At 36.4% G+C, this 21,217-nt stretch overlaps 1 protein-coding gene and 1 pseudogene across 1 annotated transcript; both read right to left on the reverse strand.

Annotated features, from left to right (window-relative positions):
- Positions 1-6,875: 6,875 nt before the first annotated feature.
- On the reverse strand, positions 6,876-7,838 carry LOC128180526 (uncharacterized). Its single transcript, XM_052848647.1, has one exon. It carries the CDS (start codon positions 7,836-7,838, stop codon positions 6,876-6,878), a length of 963 nt encoding a protein of 320 aa, XP_052704607.1.
- Positions 7,839-8,974: 1,136 nt separating this feature from the next.
- Positions 8,975-10,641, reverse strand: LOC128181040 (uncharacterized; annotated as a pseudogene).
- Positions 10,642-21,217: the final 10,576 nt, after the last annotated feature.

Below are 21,217 nucleotides of genomic sequence, written 5' to 3' on the forward strand. Positions count from 1 at the left end.
GATATTGCATAGGCTTCCTGATGTCAAACACATCGAACTTGTACATTAAACACTCTAGAAAAGAAATAATGCACGCTCTAAACAATAATTACATGCCGAATCAAAATGAAACTGTTGAAGATTTATTTTCCCTTGTTTGTATTTTATCAGTAAAATATCAGTAATTATTGATAATAGTGTACTTAAAATGTCAAATGATTAAAAGAGTTCTTTAAGTTTTTATTATAGACAAACAAAACAACAAAAACAGTTATTGTAGTTTCTTAGTCAAATAGACTTGTATATCGAGAGAGTATGTTTGGCTGTCCTTAAACACCTATGTGAGACATAATACATTCGATTTAAGAGCCAGATGGTGTCACTATTTGGTTGTTGTATGGTCTGTACAAAAGACCCATACGAGAAGTATTCCCTAGTGTGAATTACTGTATAAACGAATCTCACAGCTGTGAATTCTTTAAGTAGAAACTATAGTAACTAGATTAAAGTTGTTTAGATAGGTTCTATTAATAGTGTCAAATAGACAAGTGGCATAGCCAGATTGATTGACCAATTTGTATTACCAAGTGGCTGAGCGACTAGTTGCCTTGCCAGGTGGCAAGGACGGTTGGCAAACATTGAATTTACCACAAGGCAGTGGCTTATATATATATATATATATAGAGAGAGAGAGAGAGAGAGAGAGAGAGAGAGAGAGAGAGAGAGAACCACAAGGCAGTCGTTTACGTATATTTGTATATTGTGAATAAACTTTTCCGTACATCATAGAGGCACTTGGAAAGTGTCATTTTACTCTTCGTTTGCACTCTATAAAACTCGGGTGAACCGGTTACGGACCGAGACGCCTGGTCGAGGCTGCGACACGTTACAAAAACAAGGATAGTAAATAGGATTTAATGGTATAATAATTGCTTTATAATTATGCTCCGTTTATTTGTAAAATTGATTGATTCGCCTCACTCTACGCATAATATGCGTCAAAATTTACAATATGACGTCACATCGGCAAGTGCATCGCGATCAGTATGTTGTTTATATTTATCGTTGGTGGACTTATTTGACTACAAAGTTGCACGCATAGGTAATTTTTAATGCAGTTTAATGTTTTCGTACTCATTACAATCTGAAATTACTTTATTTATTATCATTTTTGATGACTTGTTGTTTTGTGTGATGTCATAGTTAACATTTCCTGTACTTTCTGGTTGACGCGACCACAGTAGACTGCGTATAGCAAACTATTCATGAAAATTTACACGTATTTGTATTATCGTCTTTTAGTTTATACATGCAAATGTCATATTCAGGAAACATAAGCTAAAGAGAATCTCGTGATTGAGCGTGAATGTAATGCGAATGCGCAAGTTTGAAAAATCCGAAAATTTCAGACGATTTCCGGATTTTTTAAAGGAATTTTCGTTGATTATTAATTAGCAAAGCCTGATTGAGAAAAAAATAAAAACAAATTGGTAATCTCCAAGTACCAATGATGTTGAAAAATATGACAAAAGACAGTACATTTCCTATTTCTTGGTATTAAAGCCCAAAAAACTTGAGTCTATTGTTTTAATATAGTAGTATAGATATCATATAAACGTATAACACTACCACGCTTATCTTACGTAAGTAGTGTGCACGTTAAGTAAAAGTCTTAAGTGATCGTATAGTGGTTTTATTCGACAAAAAGCAAACTTAATACACAGTCCCAATTCGGGGAAGTCAGAGAGAGATGTTGAGAGTTCGAAAGAGCGTCGGAATTAACCTAACTTGCGAGAAGTTGGTAGTTTTATACTATTTGGGGAAAACAACTATCAAAGTAATACAAGTGTTCATTGGGTGTTGAAAAGCCCATTAAGAGGGCGCCACCACCTTGTTACTATGATGCTCCAAGATGGCGTCAAGCCGATCAGTCAAGAACCCGCCCTTAATCAGTGTACTTAGGGTCAATCAAGGTTACGACAGATATTTACTAGTGGGAGGGTCACTGTATCGTGACCAATTACTGTCATCTACCTGAGCCGATTAAAGGGCTAATTGACTTCGATTAGCCGAATGATGTATGTAATTATTTAGTTTATATCAAACTTTACCCCCCTCAGGATATTTGTGTACAAATCGGGAACATAATGTCCAAATTGGAGACATACTGACCAGCAAGGATTTAATTACGGTCATTAAAGGATCATCACCTCAAAACAATACACCCCATAAATATGTAAACATGGTAGCTATTGGCTCTCTCTCTGACCTTCCTTTAAAGCAATAAAGTCTTTGATGGACACAGAATTATCGTGATTCAATTTACATGGAATATACATTAAATAAAGGTATTTACTTTACGAAAGCATTCTATACTGATTCTGAAATAAAATGATAAGTCAATTCACAATAGTTCAAAGAATAATATGTAACGTCCAATCAGTATAGTCAAAGTTATAGGATACGTAAAATATAAAGTCCAATCACCAGTGTTCGATTATATAATTACATGTAACAAGGGCTATTTTGTTACACACCTCCACCACATCGGGAAAAAGTTGCTCAATACACTGCAACTTTTTAAGCACAGTCTCGATACACAAAAGAGTCTCTTTACACAAAAAAGTCTCTATACACAAAAGAGTCTCTTTACACAAAACAGTCTCTTTACACAGAAAAGTCTGTTTAGAGTTCAGCGTCCGGTATTATCGGAGAATTCATCGAATAGCGTATGACACTTCCGGAATCATCGGAAACGAAACACAGGTCTGGTGTAGGTTCGTCGTAGTCGGTGTCATCGGTAACATCGTCGAAGTGATACTAGAAAGTGGATACTTCTAGAATCATCGGTATTTCCTCGGCTCTGGTTGTGATTATACACAATATACACAAAAAGTAGAAGGTAATTCATCCTTCCGTCATCATCGGAATGTTTAACATATTCCATATCCCTCATCTGCTTCACTATACATGATTGTAGCTTGCTGTAACAAGTATTTAAAAGTTATTGGCTATGGGTAAGGTAGCACATACCCACGAAAAGTTCTTTAGGAAAGTCCAGGTCGTTGATACAAGTCTAGATCAGGTCAAATAAAAATAAGGCCGTTGATTTACATGAGACGTGCCCAATACATCCCATGTCCGGTAAACCGGAGATGTCCTAATTTGCCTTAGTCAGTAATAGATGTCGGAGCTGACCCAATTAAAGATGAGGCCCGGCTTGTAATCAGTTCAAATCTTGGTAGGTTTGGATAGATAGGCCCGTGTTCAGCAGTCATCCTGAGCGTCTCTGGAGATTGTTGGGGTAGCAAGGTCGCAGTAGGTTCAATCTCTGCAGACGGTGCAGTGGATACTGCAGGAATGTCACCACCTTGGGTCTTGACCGCTGCATACGTCGGCAGTACAGACATCTTATATTCCCCACTATCCCCATTTGCATTCCAGAGCCCAATTATTCTACTCTTGATTCGTTTACGACATTTAATACCAATTAAACATACGACAATGAGTAAGATACCCAAAATCCCTATGAAAGGAAAAGACCAATGGGGTAAGTAAAACTTTTCTTCAGGTGGAAAATACATGTACTTTAGCTCATTTTGCAAATCATCCATTTCAATGTGTTTAATTTTGTTTAATTTAAAAGGATAAGCAGAATAGGTAAAGTTTGGTAAGGTTCGGTGAAATTTTTCCCAAATATTTCTGGTGTTAAGGGTGTGTACAATTGTAATATTAAGGTGGTTTTCAGGGAATTTGACAGTCGTTTCTCGGCGAAAATATGGGGATAAGGTTATTTGACCGTGTACAGCTCGACATGACATCGGTAAACTTCAAACGTAGAGTATCCGTCTAAGAGAGGGTTGTGAACAATGGGAAATATCTGCTGGGCTTAAACGTTTTTAATTTAGAAAAAAAAAACAACAACAAAAACAAAAACAAATATACTTTACTAACAATGCTTCAATCATGTATCTAGCTATTCCCACGCTTAAGTCAGTCATTATGACCTAAAGACGTAAATATCGTCCGGATTTTAAAATCCACGTGGTGAGGGTATATACGAGTTTACAAAAATTGATACAGTGCTTTCAAGAGACCCTTAGCCTTACTGCTCCTTGATTTGGGCCTCTTGACCTTGACCTCCTCAATTGACATGTCTTCGTCCGAATTTGACGTTATATCATCCCCACGAAGTTGCTCGTCTGTCAGTGGTTCAACGTCACCATGCACAGTCTCATCGGTCTCAATGTCGTCGGGGTCAAGTTTCAACTGATCACTAATTTCGTTTGGCCTATCAGCTAAACGTTCTTCCCTATGTCTTATTCGTCTATGTAGTTCGGCCAGTGGTATGTCATCCTCATCAGAGGAGTCCGTCCTTTCGTCTCGGAACTTGTTATTGAGAGCTTCTGGCCCTTTTTCTTCGATTGTGGAGTCCATATGATCCTTAGGACGAAAATTAGGACGAAAATTAGAAGAATCAAGGACTCCGATCGCATACGTCTTGGCACTTACATCCGGTCCCGTCTCTGTGCAAATATCAGAGTCATCAGTCAGTAGTGAGTGATCTATCCGAGAGAGGAGGTCAGCACAAGAGTTTTCTGTACCCGCAACATACTCTACGGTACAGTCATATCCAGTCATACACATTGCCCACAGCTGGATTTTCTTGTTCTGCATGGGGGATTCCAAGACATACTTCAGTGGTTTGTGATCTGTGCGGATGATAAAAGAGGATCCATGCAAGTACGCGTCCAGTTTTTGCAGTGCATAGTAGATAGCGTAAGCCTCCTTTTCAACAACAGACCACCGTGTCTGTGTGTCACTGAGTTTGTGGGAAAGGAAGAAGAGAGGTTTTTCATTCCTTACGTTGGGGTTGTCAGGGGGATCATCACAAGGTTGAGTCAAGCAGGCCCCAATAGCATTTTGGCTCGCATCCGTATACAGTATGTAACTTTTGGTTGGGTCCGGATACGCAAGGAGCGGCACAGTACTCAAGTAACTCTTCAGTTTCTCAAATGCAGCAGTACACTCTTCTGTCCACTTAAACCTGGCATGTTTTCTTGTAAGAGCTGTCAGGGGTTCTGCAACCTGTGAGTACTGGGGAACAAAACGTCGATAGTATCCAGTCATACCAATAAACGACCGAACATCGCGGACACATCGAGGTTGGGGCAACGCTTTGATAATTTTAACTTTCTCTGGGTCGGGCTGAATACCTTGTTCGCTGATGATAAAGCCTAGATAATTGGTTCGATTTTGATAAAAGGAGCATTTCTTTAACTTCAATTTAAGCCCGTGATGTCGTAACCTATCAAATACCTGTTGAAGATGTTGTTGATGTTGCTCTGCGTCTGTTGACCAGATGATCACGTCATCAAGATAAGCTGTTGTAAAGTCTTCTAATCCCTGTAAAACCACTGCCATTAAATTTTGAAAAATTGCTGGAGCATTGCATAACCCAAATGGCATAACATTAAACTGGAAAAGTCCACGATGACAGGCAAATGCCGTTTTTGATTTCGATTCCTCGTCCATGGCCACTTGCCAGTAGCCGCTTTTTAAGTCCAGCGTAGTAAAGTACTTAGCCTGGCCTAATTGTGCGAGGATATCATCTATCAGTGGCAAGGGATAACTGTTTTTCCTGGTGATGTTGTTCAAGGACCTGTAATCCACACAGGGTCGGTTGCTCCCATCTGCTTTCTTCACAATTACCATCGGGAAGGACCATGGGGATACTGATCGTTCTATCACCTTCGCGGCCAGCATCTCATCGACTGCTTGAGAAATTATTCTTCGTTTATTCAAAGGAGCGCGGTATGGTCGTTTCCTGATTGGGTGATGGTCACCAGTGTCTATAGACATCTTGACGGTATCGGTCCGTCCTAAGTCCGCGTCTGACTTCGCAAATTAGTCAATATTTTTTTCAAGTAAATTTTTAACCAAAAGTTGAAATTCGTCAGGTGCCTTAAAATCGAGGGCGCCTGTCTGTAAAGCGTTTATTTCCGGTATCGGATACGGATCCGACGTGCGCGGGTCTTCAACACGTTGATCTGTAATCGGCTCGCCCCGGGCCACAACGGCACCTCGTCTTAAAACCATACACTTACCTGTGGTATTAACGACTATTACCATTGAACGATTTCTTTTGTTCCTTGGGGCTACCGCATTACAGACCAGTAATCCTGGATTTAGGGACAAAAATCCGCGATCAAGACCATAAATTTCAATTTCGCGGGAGCGACAATTACTACCAACCTTTACCGGTACTTGTACTGCTGTCTGGGGTTTTATTTTAACTTTACCTGTGGTTCGTAGCAGGGAAGATATGCACAAATCATCATCCAATGGTACGATAGTATCATTAATTTTCAGTGAGGCCAGTCTGCAATTCGTACCTTTTTCTACAGATGAGATATGCACATCCTCCTCCAGGGGCACATACGCATTCTTAATTCTTAAAGATTTTAGGTCAAAATACAACCTAACACCGTTACTAAGCAACCAATCACGGCCAAGGATTACATTTCTGGTCATTGAGCGCGTTACATAAAAATCTTGTACAACACTATTTCCGCCAATAATAAAAGAAATTCTAGCCACTCCATCTATGTCTAGTGGGGAACCATCCACACCCATTAAATTTAACCTTTTTCTTTGTAGTTCCGGTTTGTATTTTAGTGAATCGTAAATTTTCCGTTTGATAAGACTCACTTCTGCTCCAGTATCCACTAAAGCCCTAAGTTTCTGGTTCTAAACTTTAATTAAACAAGAATTTGGACTACCAGCAAAATTAATGAAAGCTGATTTTAACCTCTTGGCGGGTGATTGATTACTTAGTTCTCCTACTCTTACCTTTCCTCCTCCTCCGCCGCCGGCCTCATTGCGACGGAGGGTTTCTAGTTTAAACGGTTTTTCGGGGTGGGACGTTTTCGAGCTTGGGGCTGTCTTGTTCTTTCGGGGCAATTTCGAGCTATGTGACCTTCTCTTTTACAATTAAAGCATGCATTCTCAAATTGTTCAGTTCTGGGCCTTCTTCTATACCGCATGTGACCTATTTCCATAGGCACAATAGTGCGAGGGGCAGGGAGGGGGTTTTGAGGATTTAAAGTTGGGATAGGGTTAGGCGGATCAGGCGCGACAGGTCTGAGCCTGGGAAATACCACCTCTTCCGGATCTCGCGTCGGGACAAACTCTTTCCCTAACCGCATTTTAACCTCGGTATGAAAGTTCTGTATTGAAAGCGCGCTATCTGCGGCAGCCGTCAGCGTAGTCGGCTTTTGATGCATGATTTTGATTTTCATGTGATCGTCGGACATACCGTCAATGAATAATTGTACCAACTGGCGCTGTACCTCAGGAGGGTCAAGGCTGTCAAATGCGTCGAGGGCCAGTCGAGAGAGTCGAGTGCTGTACACCTGGACATTTTCTTCAGGTTTTTGTTTAATTTTGAACAGGGATGCATATGCGTGATGTTTGTCATTACATTCCCCAAATCTTAAAATTAATTGGTTTTTCAGGTGCCCCCATCCCCTTTCTACAGTTTGGTCATGCACGCGCTGTTCAATGTACAGGCCGATATAGTCACTTACATCCCCCCTACTATGTCTTAGAGCAAGACGGACTTTTTCATCATCTGTCAAATGGGGATTTAAGACCAAAGCTTTGTTTATTGCATTTATCCAAGCCCGGAATTCCGACGACTTCCCCGAAAAAGGAGGCGTATCAATTATGATTTCTTGCTTTTTAATGGCGATTTTAATTTGTTTGAGTTTCTCATTCACTGTCGTACTAAGTTCAGTAAACCCTTGCTGTATCGTACCAGCAACAATATTTGTGGCTTGTTCTAAACCTTCAGTCATGTTTACCAGACAATAAAAATCCCAAAAGAATAATAGAATAAATAAGAATAAATCAAGAGTAGATGAGACTCGGACTTACAAAACAGGACAATAAAGAATAATAAAATTGTCTTACCGTGACTGGTTAGTTAGATCCAAAAATCCAAAGTCTTTTAAAGAAGGTACAAATCCTGGTCGCTGGCGCCAATCAGCCCGTATAACACTACCACGCTTATCTTACGTAAGTAGTGTGCACGTTAAGTAAAAGTCTTAAGTGATCGTATAGTGGTTTTATTCGACAAAAAGCAAACTTAATACACAGTCCCAATTCGGGGAAGTCAGAGAGAGATGTTGAGAGTTCGAAAGAGCGTCGGAATTAACCTAACTTGCGAGAAGTTGGTAGTTTTATACTATTTGGGGAAAACAACTATCAAAGTAATACAAGTGTTCATTGGGTGTTGAAAAGCCCATTAAGAGGGCGCCACCACCTTGTTACTATGATGCTCCAAGATGGCGTCAAGCCGATCAGTCAAGAACCCGCCCTTAATCAGTGTACTTAGGGTCAATCAAGGTTACGACATATATTTACTAGTGGGAGGGTCACTGTATCGTGACCAATTACTGTCATCTACCTGAGCCGATTAAAGGGCTAATTGACTTCGATTAGCCGAATGATGTATGTAATTATTTAGTTTATATCAAACTTTACCCCCCTCAGGATATTTGTGTACAAATCGGGAACATAATGTCCAAATTGGAGACATACTGACCAGCAAGGATTTAATTACGGTCACTAAAGGATCATCACCTCAAAACAATACACCCCATAAATATGTAAACATGGTAGCTATTGGCTCTCTCTCTGACCTTCCTTTAAAGCAATAAAGTCTTTGATGGACACAGAATTATCGTGATTCAATTTACATGGAATATACATTAAATAAAGGTATTTACTTTACGAAAGCATTCTATACTGATTCTGAAATAAAATGATAAGTCAATTCACAATAGTTCAAAGAATAATATGTAACGTCCAATCAGTATAGTCAAAGTTATAGGATACGTAAAATATAAAGTCCAATCACCAGTGTTCGATTATATAATTACATGTAACAAGGGCTATTTTGTTACACATGTTTGTGTATTGTTAAGTTTATTTACACATAATATTGGATTTTCTTTACTTTACTTGCCAAGTACTCGGCCACAAAGAGACTGTCTCTGGTGTCCACACATAAACCGTATGGACAATCTAAATAACAGTTGTCAATGTAGCGGAGGAACTGTCCGTCCTGATCTAGGATGTGGATAGGGTGGCTGTAAAAGTCTGCTATTAGTATCCGGCCTTGGCTGTCTGTTGTAATGCCGCGTGGACCAAATGATCCCTTGGGAGAAGATGGAGGACCAGTGTAGATAAAACGGAGTTTCCCGGCCTGATTGACCACCACTACTGCGCAGGCTCGAAGGTCTGACACACAGATATCTAGGTTCCTGTTCTCACAGATATATTTAGCATAATCAGTTAAATAAAGAGGCCGTCCTTTGTCGTCGTACTGAATACTTTGTTTCTCTGTGGAGCCAGAATAACGCACAACTCTTGCTTGTTTTTTATCATCACTGTCCATGACAACCAGGAGGTCACCAGAGGAGGTACTACAGACACCTTGAGGTATCCACTCCTGTAGTCTGATCACTGTCTGTATCTGTTTATTTTTCACTATGTTCACAGTTCTATCTCTGTAATCAGTATAAACTAAATCCTTACTCTTTGTCACTGCTATGTCCTGTGGATCGTTCCCAGACTTGGTTTGGATTGACATCAATAGTTTTCCATGCAGGGTGTAGAGTTTCATCTTCTTGTCACCACCACATGTCCACAGTTCTTCATCTTTTACACAGGACACACTGCTTAATCCATGAGGATATCCATGCTCGATGTTTATTTGTGTGATAATGCGTGGTACATCAATGAGCGGTCTGTTCGGGCGAGAGGACTCAGCACCAATTATGTAGCCATGCTCTTCTGCTTTAATAGATGATGCTGACAGAGAACCAAACTGTTGATAAAGCTGTTCTTTGTTAATCTTCTGAGGGGTAAATCTTGGTAAAGAAACTGTGAGTTTAGGAGGCAATCTTCTGAATTCATCATTCCTGGATTTGTAAGCAGATATAAGGCTGACATCATTTGAGTCAAGTAACTTCTTCAGATCAGCAATGCACTGTTTGATTTCAGAAATGGTGCGTGTGATTTCATCTTCCTGTCTATTTAGGACCGTCAGGTGTTTGGTGTGCATTTCATCAAGTTCAGATTTCAGTTTCTGTATAATGGTATCTATTTCTCTGCGCCAGTCTTCTCGATGTTTGTTGATTGCTTGTGTCAATTTCTTAGAGTTTTCATTCAGATCAGCTTTTTTTACCGAAATATTAGATGCAATTTCATGATATTTATGATGAATGATTTTTTCAAAATGCGATAATTCATTCTGCAATAATTTTTTTTTGCGTTTTAAACTTTTCAAAATATATTTTACATTATGATTTCGGTGTTCCTTAGAGGAAATACACAGTTCACAAATTGGAATGTTGCATTGTTCACAGTAATGGTTACATATTTTTGTGGAACGTTTCGACATTTTGGAAAAGATCCTCGATATTTGAATGGCACCACTTTGTGTTGTTTGGATTTATTAGAGATATGTTTCCCCTCACAGTCTTTACACAGATGTTTACTACAAATGACACAGTGTAAATGGGGGGCCGGGGTTTCACAGAGATGACACCGTACCACATCCTGGAGGCTGAACTCGGGATCCATGGTCATCATATTAATTCACAACTGTGGGAAGTTCTGAAACTATAAGAACAGCAACTGTTAGATTTCCTAAAAATCATTCAGCATTGCTTAGCTCCCCGGCTTAAATATACATGTAATATATGATTTGATGATAAGTGTATCAAAACACGCATTCTTTATATACAACCACAAACACACTAACAAACTGCTTCTCAACATATGTAGAGAAAATTGAATAAGAATAATAATGGTAGAACTAACATGGGTGTAGTCTACCTTGTTGATTATACATTTACCTCCCAAGACCTAAACTCAGTTGGATATTCTAAAATCCCAACATTTTCTGTTTTCTAACCATTGTCTAATTAATTGTGCTTTGTTCGTGAAAACTCCCTCTGATTTCAAAATCAGTAATACATGTAAATTGGATCCCTTACCAGGAAAATTTATTTAGTCAAAGGATTCATAGAAGCTTATTTTAAAAAATATGCATAGCACATTAATTAGAAACAGATTCTCGGAATTTATTAATACTGATTATGACAATAGTGAGTCTATTGTACCATTATCTAGTAATATACTACAATATAGTGCAAAATGTTTGGTATGGATAACCCTATGATTAGAGAAACCTAAATTGTGAAATCTCGGGGCACCACTGGCAGGGCCAAATATGCAAATAAAAAAATTCAAAAATTCAAAAACTTTCTTCTTTACTCCTATAATGTCCATGAAGCCCTCTATCAAAATTGACAAAAAATCCATGGCCTCTGGGTCAGGGAATCGGGTTCTAAGATGTGGCTAATGGACCACATAGTACATTGTGTAAATTAAAGTGTGTTACATCTTAGAAAAATCTTCTAACCCATATGCTGGCAAAAAAAAAAATGAATGCATGGTTAAGATTTGATGTCCACGAACTCCTTTAGCAAAGTTGGGGAATTTATGGCCCCTGTGCCCCTGTTCGGGCCGTAGGGGAGGCGGGGTAATATGGCCATTTTGCCATATCATGTTAATGCATATTATTTTTAAACCTTCCTCTCTACTCTCAATCATCTGTAAGAAAAACTGACTTCAAAACTGTTAGCCATGACGTTTTCTACTATAACTGTAAATTCCATGTCCCCTGGAGTATGGGGTTGATTCTAGGACCAAAAAGGATAAACAGTGTAAATGCGTATATTGTTATAGAATTATCTTCTCTACTCCCACATACCTGTAAGGAGAACTAAGTTCATAAATTTGTAGACAAGGAAGCCCTTTATTAAAATTTTAAATCTTTTGTTCCCTGAAATCGGGTTTCTGACTCTAAGGCGTGACCAAAATGCTCATAAAGTGTTAATGCATTTAATGTTTAAAGGGGCATGGTCACGATTTTGGTCAAATTCAATTTTACTATTTTTATTATTTACAAAGCTTTAGGAATGTATTTCTAATGATCAAGTCAAGTGAAGTTGAAAGTCAGTCTTAGAGTTATAAGCAAGATACAAAGTTCACAACTCTTTGTCATATAAACAAGGTTCGTGCCCTGTTTTTGTTTACATAGGTTCCATATACCAGTAAAAAATCTTTTTTAAGCAGGTTTGCCTATATTTATTCATTTTAAGCATAAATAAACTGTTTCTAACGTTTAACACATTAACTATAGGTCTAAAACTGGATTCTTTATTTCAGCATTCAAAATGTAAACAAAAACTCTGTTTACATAGCGTAGAATTGTAAGCTCTGTAAGTCACTTATAACTCAACAAATGATACTCAAATTTTGGTTGCCTATTCAAAATGCCTTTCTAAAGCATTTTAATCATTAAAATCGGAAAAACTTATTTTTGACCAAAATCGTGACCATGCCCCTTTAAACTCTCTTTTTAATATATCTGTTAAGTCTTTATTGTATGCTGATGATACTGTATTTCTCTTGAAAGCACAAGTGTGTTACAGAACTGTTTGAATGTTCTTGAGAAATATTGTTCGAAATAAAATTACAGGTTAATTTTGAAAAATCAAAGGTTTTTATATTTAATTCAAATGATAAATCGTTAATTGATAAGTTGACTTATAATGGAACTCTGCTTCAAACTATGTCATGTATTGTTTTTCTTCGTTTTAACTTATCTGCATCGCTTCTCTTGGAAAAGGCCAGAAAAGCTTACTTTTGGAGCAAGAAGACAATTGGACTAGAAAACCCGTGTAAACCTTTAGAAAAACTATTTGACCCTATAGTAACATCAGTTATAATATCAGTAGTGAGGTATTGGGTCAATATACATGTACTTAAATTGATGAAAATTTTGTGATAGATAAATTTCACATGAAAGTCATTAAGGAAATTTTAGGTGTACACAGTAGAACTACAAATGCCCTTGCAGAGCAGAACTAGAATATATATTTCATGCATAAAGTTTTGGAATCATGTTATTTTCTCTGAAAATACACTGATGTTTTAAATATTTTAAGCAACAGTTCATACAAATTCATGGACAAATAGCATGTTTTTAATTTTTTAACATTTTATAGAGTTTACATTTATTATAAACAGAGTAATTCCAATAAAACCCTTTCTATTTAAATTGTTTCAATACTTCTAACATATTATTACTATGAGGGTATTTGCATTATTTGATTTTTAAGACCCATCACAGCTGGAATTCACCATGGTTTGTGGCCATTTGTTGTATATGAATAAAGATGAAAATAATGGGCGGGTCTTAGTACAATAGAGTGATGTGCTTGTCAATACATTGAACAGATTTGGGTCGAAACTGTCTTACATATCACGTGACAACATTTTGTATTCGAAACTCAAAGTACCGAGTATACCTACGGGAGTAATATTTTTTTGTCTCCTCTTTTCTCTGTTTATATTGCTTTTTGGGTTTGTCATGTGTTTCAATTACTTTAATTTCATTTTTTGTTAAATACTAGTAATCTGCTTATTAATATGTAAATGTCTAGAATTCAGTCATAATTAACTTTCGATTATATACTCTAACCCCATGTTTTTTCTTTAAATAAGCAATAATAATTTAAAAATGATCGTGGTGCAGGGCTCCAAAAATCATAATAATAATCATAGTTTACATGTATTTCTTTTCCTTTTTATCTAAATACAAAGTATATTATCAACATATCTTTGAAATGAAAGTGAAAGATTCTCTGGTTAAAATTTTATCGGGCCATGTAATAAATGCAAAGCATTTTTCTTTAATCTGATAAGGATTCAAATGAAAAGTCTGTTACATCACTAGATGAAGATTCACCACTAGATTTATTCCAACCCAACAAATTCTCCGGCATTATCTGAGTGTTTAATGACATGCCTTTTGCCTCTGGATGCCTACATACCAAAGAAGGGAAGCGATGTGGGCACAACTTCCCACGAGATGAGGCTTCGACTTACATTGACAATACTAGAATTATATTGGATCTAATTCGTCCTCGGAATCAAATTGTTCCAACTGATAATTTGACTTTGAGGATACGTGTCTAGCTTGTACATGCACTTTCCCTTGAATTAAATTTGGCATGGCTCTCCCAACAACAAAAAATACCCCCGTCTTCATCTACATTTTCAAGTGTATATTATATGAATATGCCTCTTTTATTTGATACACCCAAAGGTATAAGATCAAATGATAATTTTCGATAGAACAGGGAAATCTGGTATTGCATCCGACGCATCCATCTTTTCTTTGATAATTTTTTTTTTACCAGAGTCATTAATAAAATTATCTCTTAAAGGGTAATTAAAGTCTTCCTTTGGAATTGTACAGTGATTGTAGTGCTTTTTCTTTCTTTCTTCTTATTTTCCCCCTTTTTGTCGGCAGAATTTCTCAGAGATAGCTGAATAAATTTCCCTGAAATGTTCAGGGATGATAGAAATTCAAAAATGATAATATTTCGAGGCTCTTTTTTCATTTTTTCCAAAATTCATTTACGGTCGTCCGTTTCCTGTCCCGCGACGAAAAGCTTGTGGCATCGAGATCTCACAAATAAATAAGATTTGAACTTCCACACTTTGTGGGGTGATAGACTTATTGTTGTGGATGTGTTAAAACTATTTTGTTTTGTTCGACACAACTTCCAGTCGTCACCGGAAGCTCTTCCAAAACTATTTTATTTACGTATTTTCTTTATTTTACATAGAATGAACATGATAGTACAAATTTTTACATGTGTCATATATGCGATGTTAAATTAACAAAAACATTCTACTTCCGGTGAGATTTCTCAATTATCTCAAGTAGCTTTTTTAAAACAAATTTTGTTCCCTCGAGATCTCAAAAACTATTAGTGATAAAGACACGAAACTTTCATGGATAATTGACATTTGAATGAAGATGTGTTTAACTGTTTTCTTTTTATCGACCGTTACTTTCGGTCCACACCGTAGAGTTCAAACAAATAATGTTGTTTATAAGTTTAACTATTTTTCTTTGACAATTTTAGATAAACTGATAGGCAATAAAGTCCCGTTTTCTAATGTTTAACAAACACTAACTTTTCATTAAGCACTTCCGTTTGTTCGTTTCCAGTCCCAAACAACAAAATTCTTTGACTTCTCGAGATCTCAAAAAACGGCAATGACATGAACAATCAAAAATTGTCGGATGATGGATCTTTCAGTAAGCTTAATAAACAGTAATATGCGAAAGGCAAATGTTTAAGATATACTAACTTTTATTTTCTTAAGACAATTCTGTTCGTCCGTTTCTGTCCCAAGATAATAAACCTTGGCTCTACGAAATCTCAAAACGTTAAAGAATTCACAACCAAACTATGTGAGATGATTAACTTTTGCATATAGATATGTTAAACATGTTCTGTTTGAATCGGCGTAACTTCCTGTCGTCACAGGAAGTATAGTCAAAAAATGATTTTTTTTTTTACATTTCTTTGTTAGACATGGAAGTACATTCTGGAAGTTTTCTTCGAAGTAAATATTCTATACATTATATTTTATATTTCAAACAAGCTTCTTTTTACAGAATAATACATTTATCTGAGAACGGAAGACCTTTTTGTTACTATAGCAACAAGAGTCTAGTTTTTTTTTGTTTTTTGTTTTTTGGAAGCATTTTTTTTTACAGCTCTCAATCGCTCGCAGAATCGGCGTCTAAATACATTGATCAATGATCCCACAATACGTACATATATAGTCTCCAATAAACATAATTTGCGTGTTTAAAACTATATTTGCTAGGAATTTCAATCTTTTTAGTCCATTTGCAGATTCAACCGCCTATCTAATTTTGGTCACTTACATAGATGCATTAGCTTTAGATACAGAGTGTTGTTTTGGTCCCATTCCTCAAAAATATGACGACTCTGATCGTCCAACGAATTGATTATAACGAGAGAATTCCTGAAACCCTATTTAACACTAGAATGTCATTTTTGTCAGACCATTTTGAAATTCATTTTTCTTTCTTTGATAAATGATGCATATTTAAAATATCAGGATCATTATTTTTCCTATCTGCAATGTACGGGACAAGGATGTCAATGATATATCTGTCGGATGCCATATTCATCATCGGTTTGACAAGAGGTTGGCCTTTGTAAACTCTGTTAGACTTTCTTGGAAAAGTATATTTTGAATTTTTCTTTGTTAATATATGTACATGTACCATCGAGGAGAAGGATTGCAGTGTTTGAATCTCCGGATGCCAGAAGCTTCCGCGCAAATATCGTTCTGTGGTTGCGAATCTCGTGTAATATGGTCGAAGCCCATATATCGAGGAACAAAATCATAGCTTCTCTGACATTCTCGACAATTTTCGAAATTTTAAAGGGTTATGGTGAATGATTTATCGATTCCAAATAAAGTTTTTTAAATGTTATTTGAGAGACCAGTACGTAGTGTTGTTAATTGAATTTCTACATGCGTTTTATTGTGCAAAGTGAGAAATGAACATATTTTTCAAACTGATTTAGAAATTCTTGTCAAACTATAACAATCTTCATCACTAAAAGATTCGTTTTCGAAATTTATTCTTTTGTTTTCAGATCTCAGCAAAAGCTTCCGACACAGGATGGACCTCTGCCATTCAGTCAACTTAATGTTGACTGAATGGTCTGGAAGGTGACTGAATGGCATAGCTATGCCATTCAGTCGCCTTTCAGTTACATTTTAGTTACCTTTCAGTTGACTGAATGACAGAGGTTCATCCTGTGAGAAAGTTTGTAAATTGTTCTATCAGCCCTGCGGATATATAACTTATTATGTAGTATTCCCTTGTGGAAATGTAAAACGCATTTGCTAAAAACAAGGTCGTTTTCTGATACCGTTTTTCCAATAATTAAGCCAAATGTCTCTGTACATGTATCATTTCTTTTGCCCTTTAATAACCTTCGGTTTCTGCAACTGGTACGCTCACTGCATACAATGCAACTAAACAGTTTTGGAATGGTAAACAGTCTCGACTCAAGACAAACCTCGTGCAAGCTAATACAGTGTCCCTATAAGTACCGTTTCATACACATGTAGATCGAAAGTATACTTACTGAAAGAAAAACACCAAAACGGAATAAGTTTATACTAAATTACATCAATTAAAAAAAGTGATAGATATATTATATGCTTATGTAAACGAAGATAATATTGCTATGATATGAGCTGACGAAGTAGCATGCACCACTTGTACCGTGTGAGAAGAATGTAGACCACGTGACATGCTTCCAAAAACATTAAACGTATTCATAAGAACAGGTGAGTAAGTTTATGAAAGTTCACATGAGTTCCAACAGGTTAACAGCAATTGTTTATAATGGGAAAGGCTATTTAGATTTTTAAATGTTTTTACTTACAGGAATCGAGCGCATTGACGTACATTTTCCTCCTTTCACATATAGGTATATTTTAATAAAATACAGCAACTAGCCAATGGAGAAAAATGTACCCCTTTTTGTAATAGGAAAGGAGGAATATTGAAAACATATGGCTGGACCGGGAATCAAAGCCGGGATCCCAGTAGCTCTAGGCAGAAGCCCTACCACTGAGCCATCCAGGCTGATACCCACAGTCCTTATAGCCCTAACTACGACATTCATCCCTCCTTAAATAGACCCCGAAAACACAACACATGTTTACCTTGTCAGGACTTTTAATTGCATTTACGCTGCCTGTACAAGGAAAACCAGGGCACCCTCTGTAGACACCTGGTCACGGCACCAAATGTAATAGGAAAGGAGAAAAACATATGGCTGGACCGGGAATTGAACCCGGGGCTCCTGTAACTCTAGGCAGAGCTCTACCAATGAACCATGCAGGCCAATATACACTGTCCAAATGGCTCCACCTACTACTCTTTATAAAGGTGGGCGGGGCTAAAATTGAATGGGGATTGGAAGTAAACAGTGTACCCCTACCTAACATTTAGTAATATATCTTAAATCTGGTCCTATTATTTTCGGCTAAAGTGGGATTTCATAAAAGTACCTATGTCAAAGAATACATACATATGTATTTTCAATCACAAATTCAAAATTTGGATATTTATTTTTTGTCACTCTATCGAAGGGCCGCATGGGACATGATCCTTTTATCCAGTTGTTTTTGATAATTTTGATTGGTGTTCTTATGTTAATGTATTTTAAAGAAAAGTAGAATGATCAGAGGATGCAGAAAATTTTTTCGAGGGGAAGGGGGGGGGGGGGAGAGGGGTCCGACGGTTATTTGAGTTTGCAGGGGGGGGGGGGGTTCGAGGCATATTATTGGTAATTTTATAATGTAATTTAAAGAAATTTGAATTATACATAGGGGTCCTGATCCCCCTAACCCCCCTCCCCCGATCCGCGCATGAGTTTTAGTACATGTAGTTTAAATTGCCTTAGAAAAAGGTATACACTTGTCTATTCCGAGCCATGAAAGACTTTGCAATTATTGTAAACTGGAGCAGTTGAAGAGGAATTCCATTTTTTATTCAGCTGTTCTAAATATATTCCTTTGAGGGCCTTTTTTTTAAAGAAATTTATGTACATATTTTCATACTATAAATACTTTTTCAAAAATATAAGATATTCTTACAGCTAAGTTTGTTTTTAAAAATAAATCTTCAACTAAAATGCTTCCTATTAATCAATAAGTTTACATTGAACAGAAACAATGCACAAGCCTTATTGTCAAGGTCTAGGCTAATACAGGCTATTTGCGAGTGGTAAAATGCAAATATAAGTAATAAACAACAATTATTTAGTGAACATGGCGTTATGAATAGCATCTGCTCTGCTGGCATATTTTCCATGATGCACATCATAGAATATATGTATTTATGATGAAAAAAAATTCAATTGGAAAAAATTAAATGAAAACATGTAAACTATATGTTTGATTTTTTTTAAACAATGACTTCTAAAAACCTTATATGTAATCGATATTGTCATTTTCAAAATTTGTTATTTTAACTTATTTTTTTTTATTTAGTAACTAAATGTGATATATTATATATAATATAACTACAAACCCTTATCCAACATAGCGAGCCCAAGTTATGATATTTCTTCCTGGTCTGGTTACGTAACAACGGTAAACAATATCGGAATGGCCTAGGGTAATCACGATGTGGTGGGTGAAATCGGTACCTGGTTAATTTGGAACCAAATATTGAACATAAATAATATGGAAACAAATATCTTTTACGTAAATGTTGATTTCTATCCGTGTATTTTATTGTCGCTTGATGCAAGTTAATGTAATTCATTTGATAATATGTCACTTTTAATGAAAATACGTTATATATCGCACATGTTTCAATTTCATTTTCATTTTTTTTTCTAATTAGTTAAGATATATGAACATATATATTCATCATACTGTAGAATCATTTTTATTCATGGGGGTCAAATGTTAATAAGTAGCCAAAAATTGCGTTGGTTCATGGGGATGTAGTCTCGTTGGTATCAAGTTCTATTTCGTAAATAAATATTATTATCGCTACTTCTTTAAAACCATTTCGCAATAAGGTGTTCAATTGGGTCAGCCAGGTATCACATCAAGTCATATGGTTACTCAAGTGGAACTTGTTTTTACAGTCAACCTATTCATATTGTACAAAGATAGCTAGCCTCTAGAACATGCTCTTCTATTGTTAGGTGTTCTGTTGATATGATTGGGTAAAGAATATTTACTTGGTTCGGTTTTGTACAGAGTAAATGCAAACAAATTAAGAGATGTTTACGATAAACAACATGGAATTCTTAAAGAAATGACTTGAATTTAAAAAAGAAATCTTTAAAGATCACTTATGGGTTTGTGGTTTTCCCATTTTATAGTACAACATAAATTATAGGCATGGAAATTTTTTGTATACATTTTTTAGCAATCTAGCAACTTATTAACATAATGAGGTGGAAAGACCTCTAATTGCTCGAGAACAATTACTCTACTAGTTTTGTTTAATGTTGTTTATTCGCATAAATTGGATGCTGAATGTGCAGTCATATATGTATTTTTCGCTGATAATACAATTGAGATAATGTTTTCAAGTAATGCTTAAAGATGGTTGATAATGTTCATTTGTATGAAAACTTGGGTGTAGCATTTACTCACAGGGCTTTCGTAGACCCTGTAGTTGAAATAATGTTTCAATGATTTTAGGATACTATGACAATTTGACTTAAGTCACATTTAAACAGCACTTGAAGATAGCTGAAATGTGGCTTCTTAAAGATCGTCTTAAGTCTACCAATAACTTATTACTATCTGATTGGGCAATTTCTTTGCCGATTTTATTTTCATCAAATATATGGATATTTGAAGATATAAATATATATAATAATTTATTTGAGAGACCCGTAAGTGTGAATCAGTATTGAAGTGTGAATCAGTATTGAAGTGTGAAACTGTAAAAAAAAAAATAATTTGCTATTCCTATTTAAATAGTCTCTGCGATTCTAATTTGAAAAAAAACTAGTCAGGTGACAATCGAGTGCTTGTCAGCAAGAAGTTAAAACAACAATGTGACAATGTGCAGCAAGACGTTAAACATTGTGTCTAACTTTGTATTAAATGATCATCTCGACGTGCATATTAATTTTAATTGCCCCTTTAAAGAAATGCTCAGTTTATTTGATTGAAATAAGTCTCCTTAAAATTCTTACAAATATTAGCCTGACAGTCGACAATCTAATTCATCTATTTACCTTTACACATTCAGAGTATGGGATTTAAATATCTTATCTGACACAGATAATTAGGGCGTAAGTAATGAATTCATGGTAATGCGACTCCTGCGTGATATTTTGAAGTCAATACAAATCAAGTACCCGTGCCGAAACCTCAAACATGAAATTTGTATTTTCCAGCACATGCTTTATGTTAAAAGCTACTCTTTGCAATTGAACTAAGACTGAAGTAACAGTCGTCACAGAAACACTTAATATGGACAGAATTACCATTTAGAAAAGAGCCAGAGCCGGTAAAATGTTGGTGTCTCGAATGCTCTTACGATCGATCGATCGATCGATCGATCGATCGATAGATAGATATTCACTTGTCCACTGCTTTTCCGTTGTTCAAGACGAATGCAACTCAAGAATTTGGGTGGGGGTCTTCCACGTAACTCGGAGTTAAATACCTTGTGTTATTATCATACCAAGATGAAACT

The sequence above is a fragment of the Crassostrea angulata genome, chromosome 4 (genome assembly GCF_025612915.1).
Source record: "Crassostrea angulata isolate pt1a10 chromosome 4, ASM2561291v2, whole genome shotgun sequence".
Classification (NCBI taxonomy): Eukaryota; Metazoa; Mollusca; class Bivalvia; order Ostreida; family Ostreidae; genus Magallana; species Magallana angulata.

Coding starts and splice junctions, on each gene's coding strand:
- LOC128180526 (XM_052848647.1), bottom strand. CDS start 7,838: ATGACTGAAGGTTTAGAACAAGCCACAAATATTGTTGCTGGTACGATA.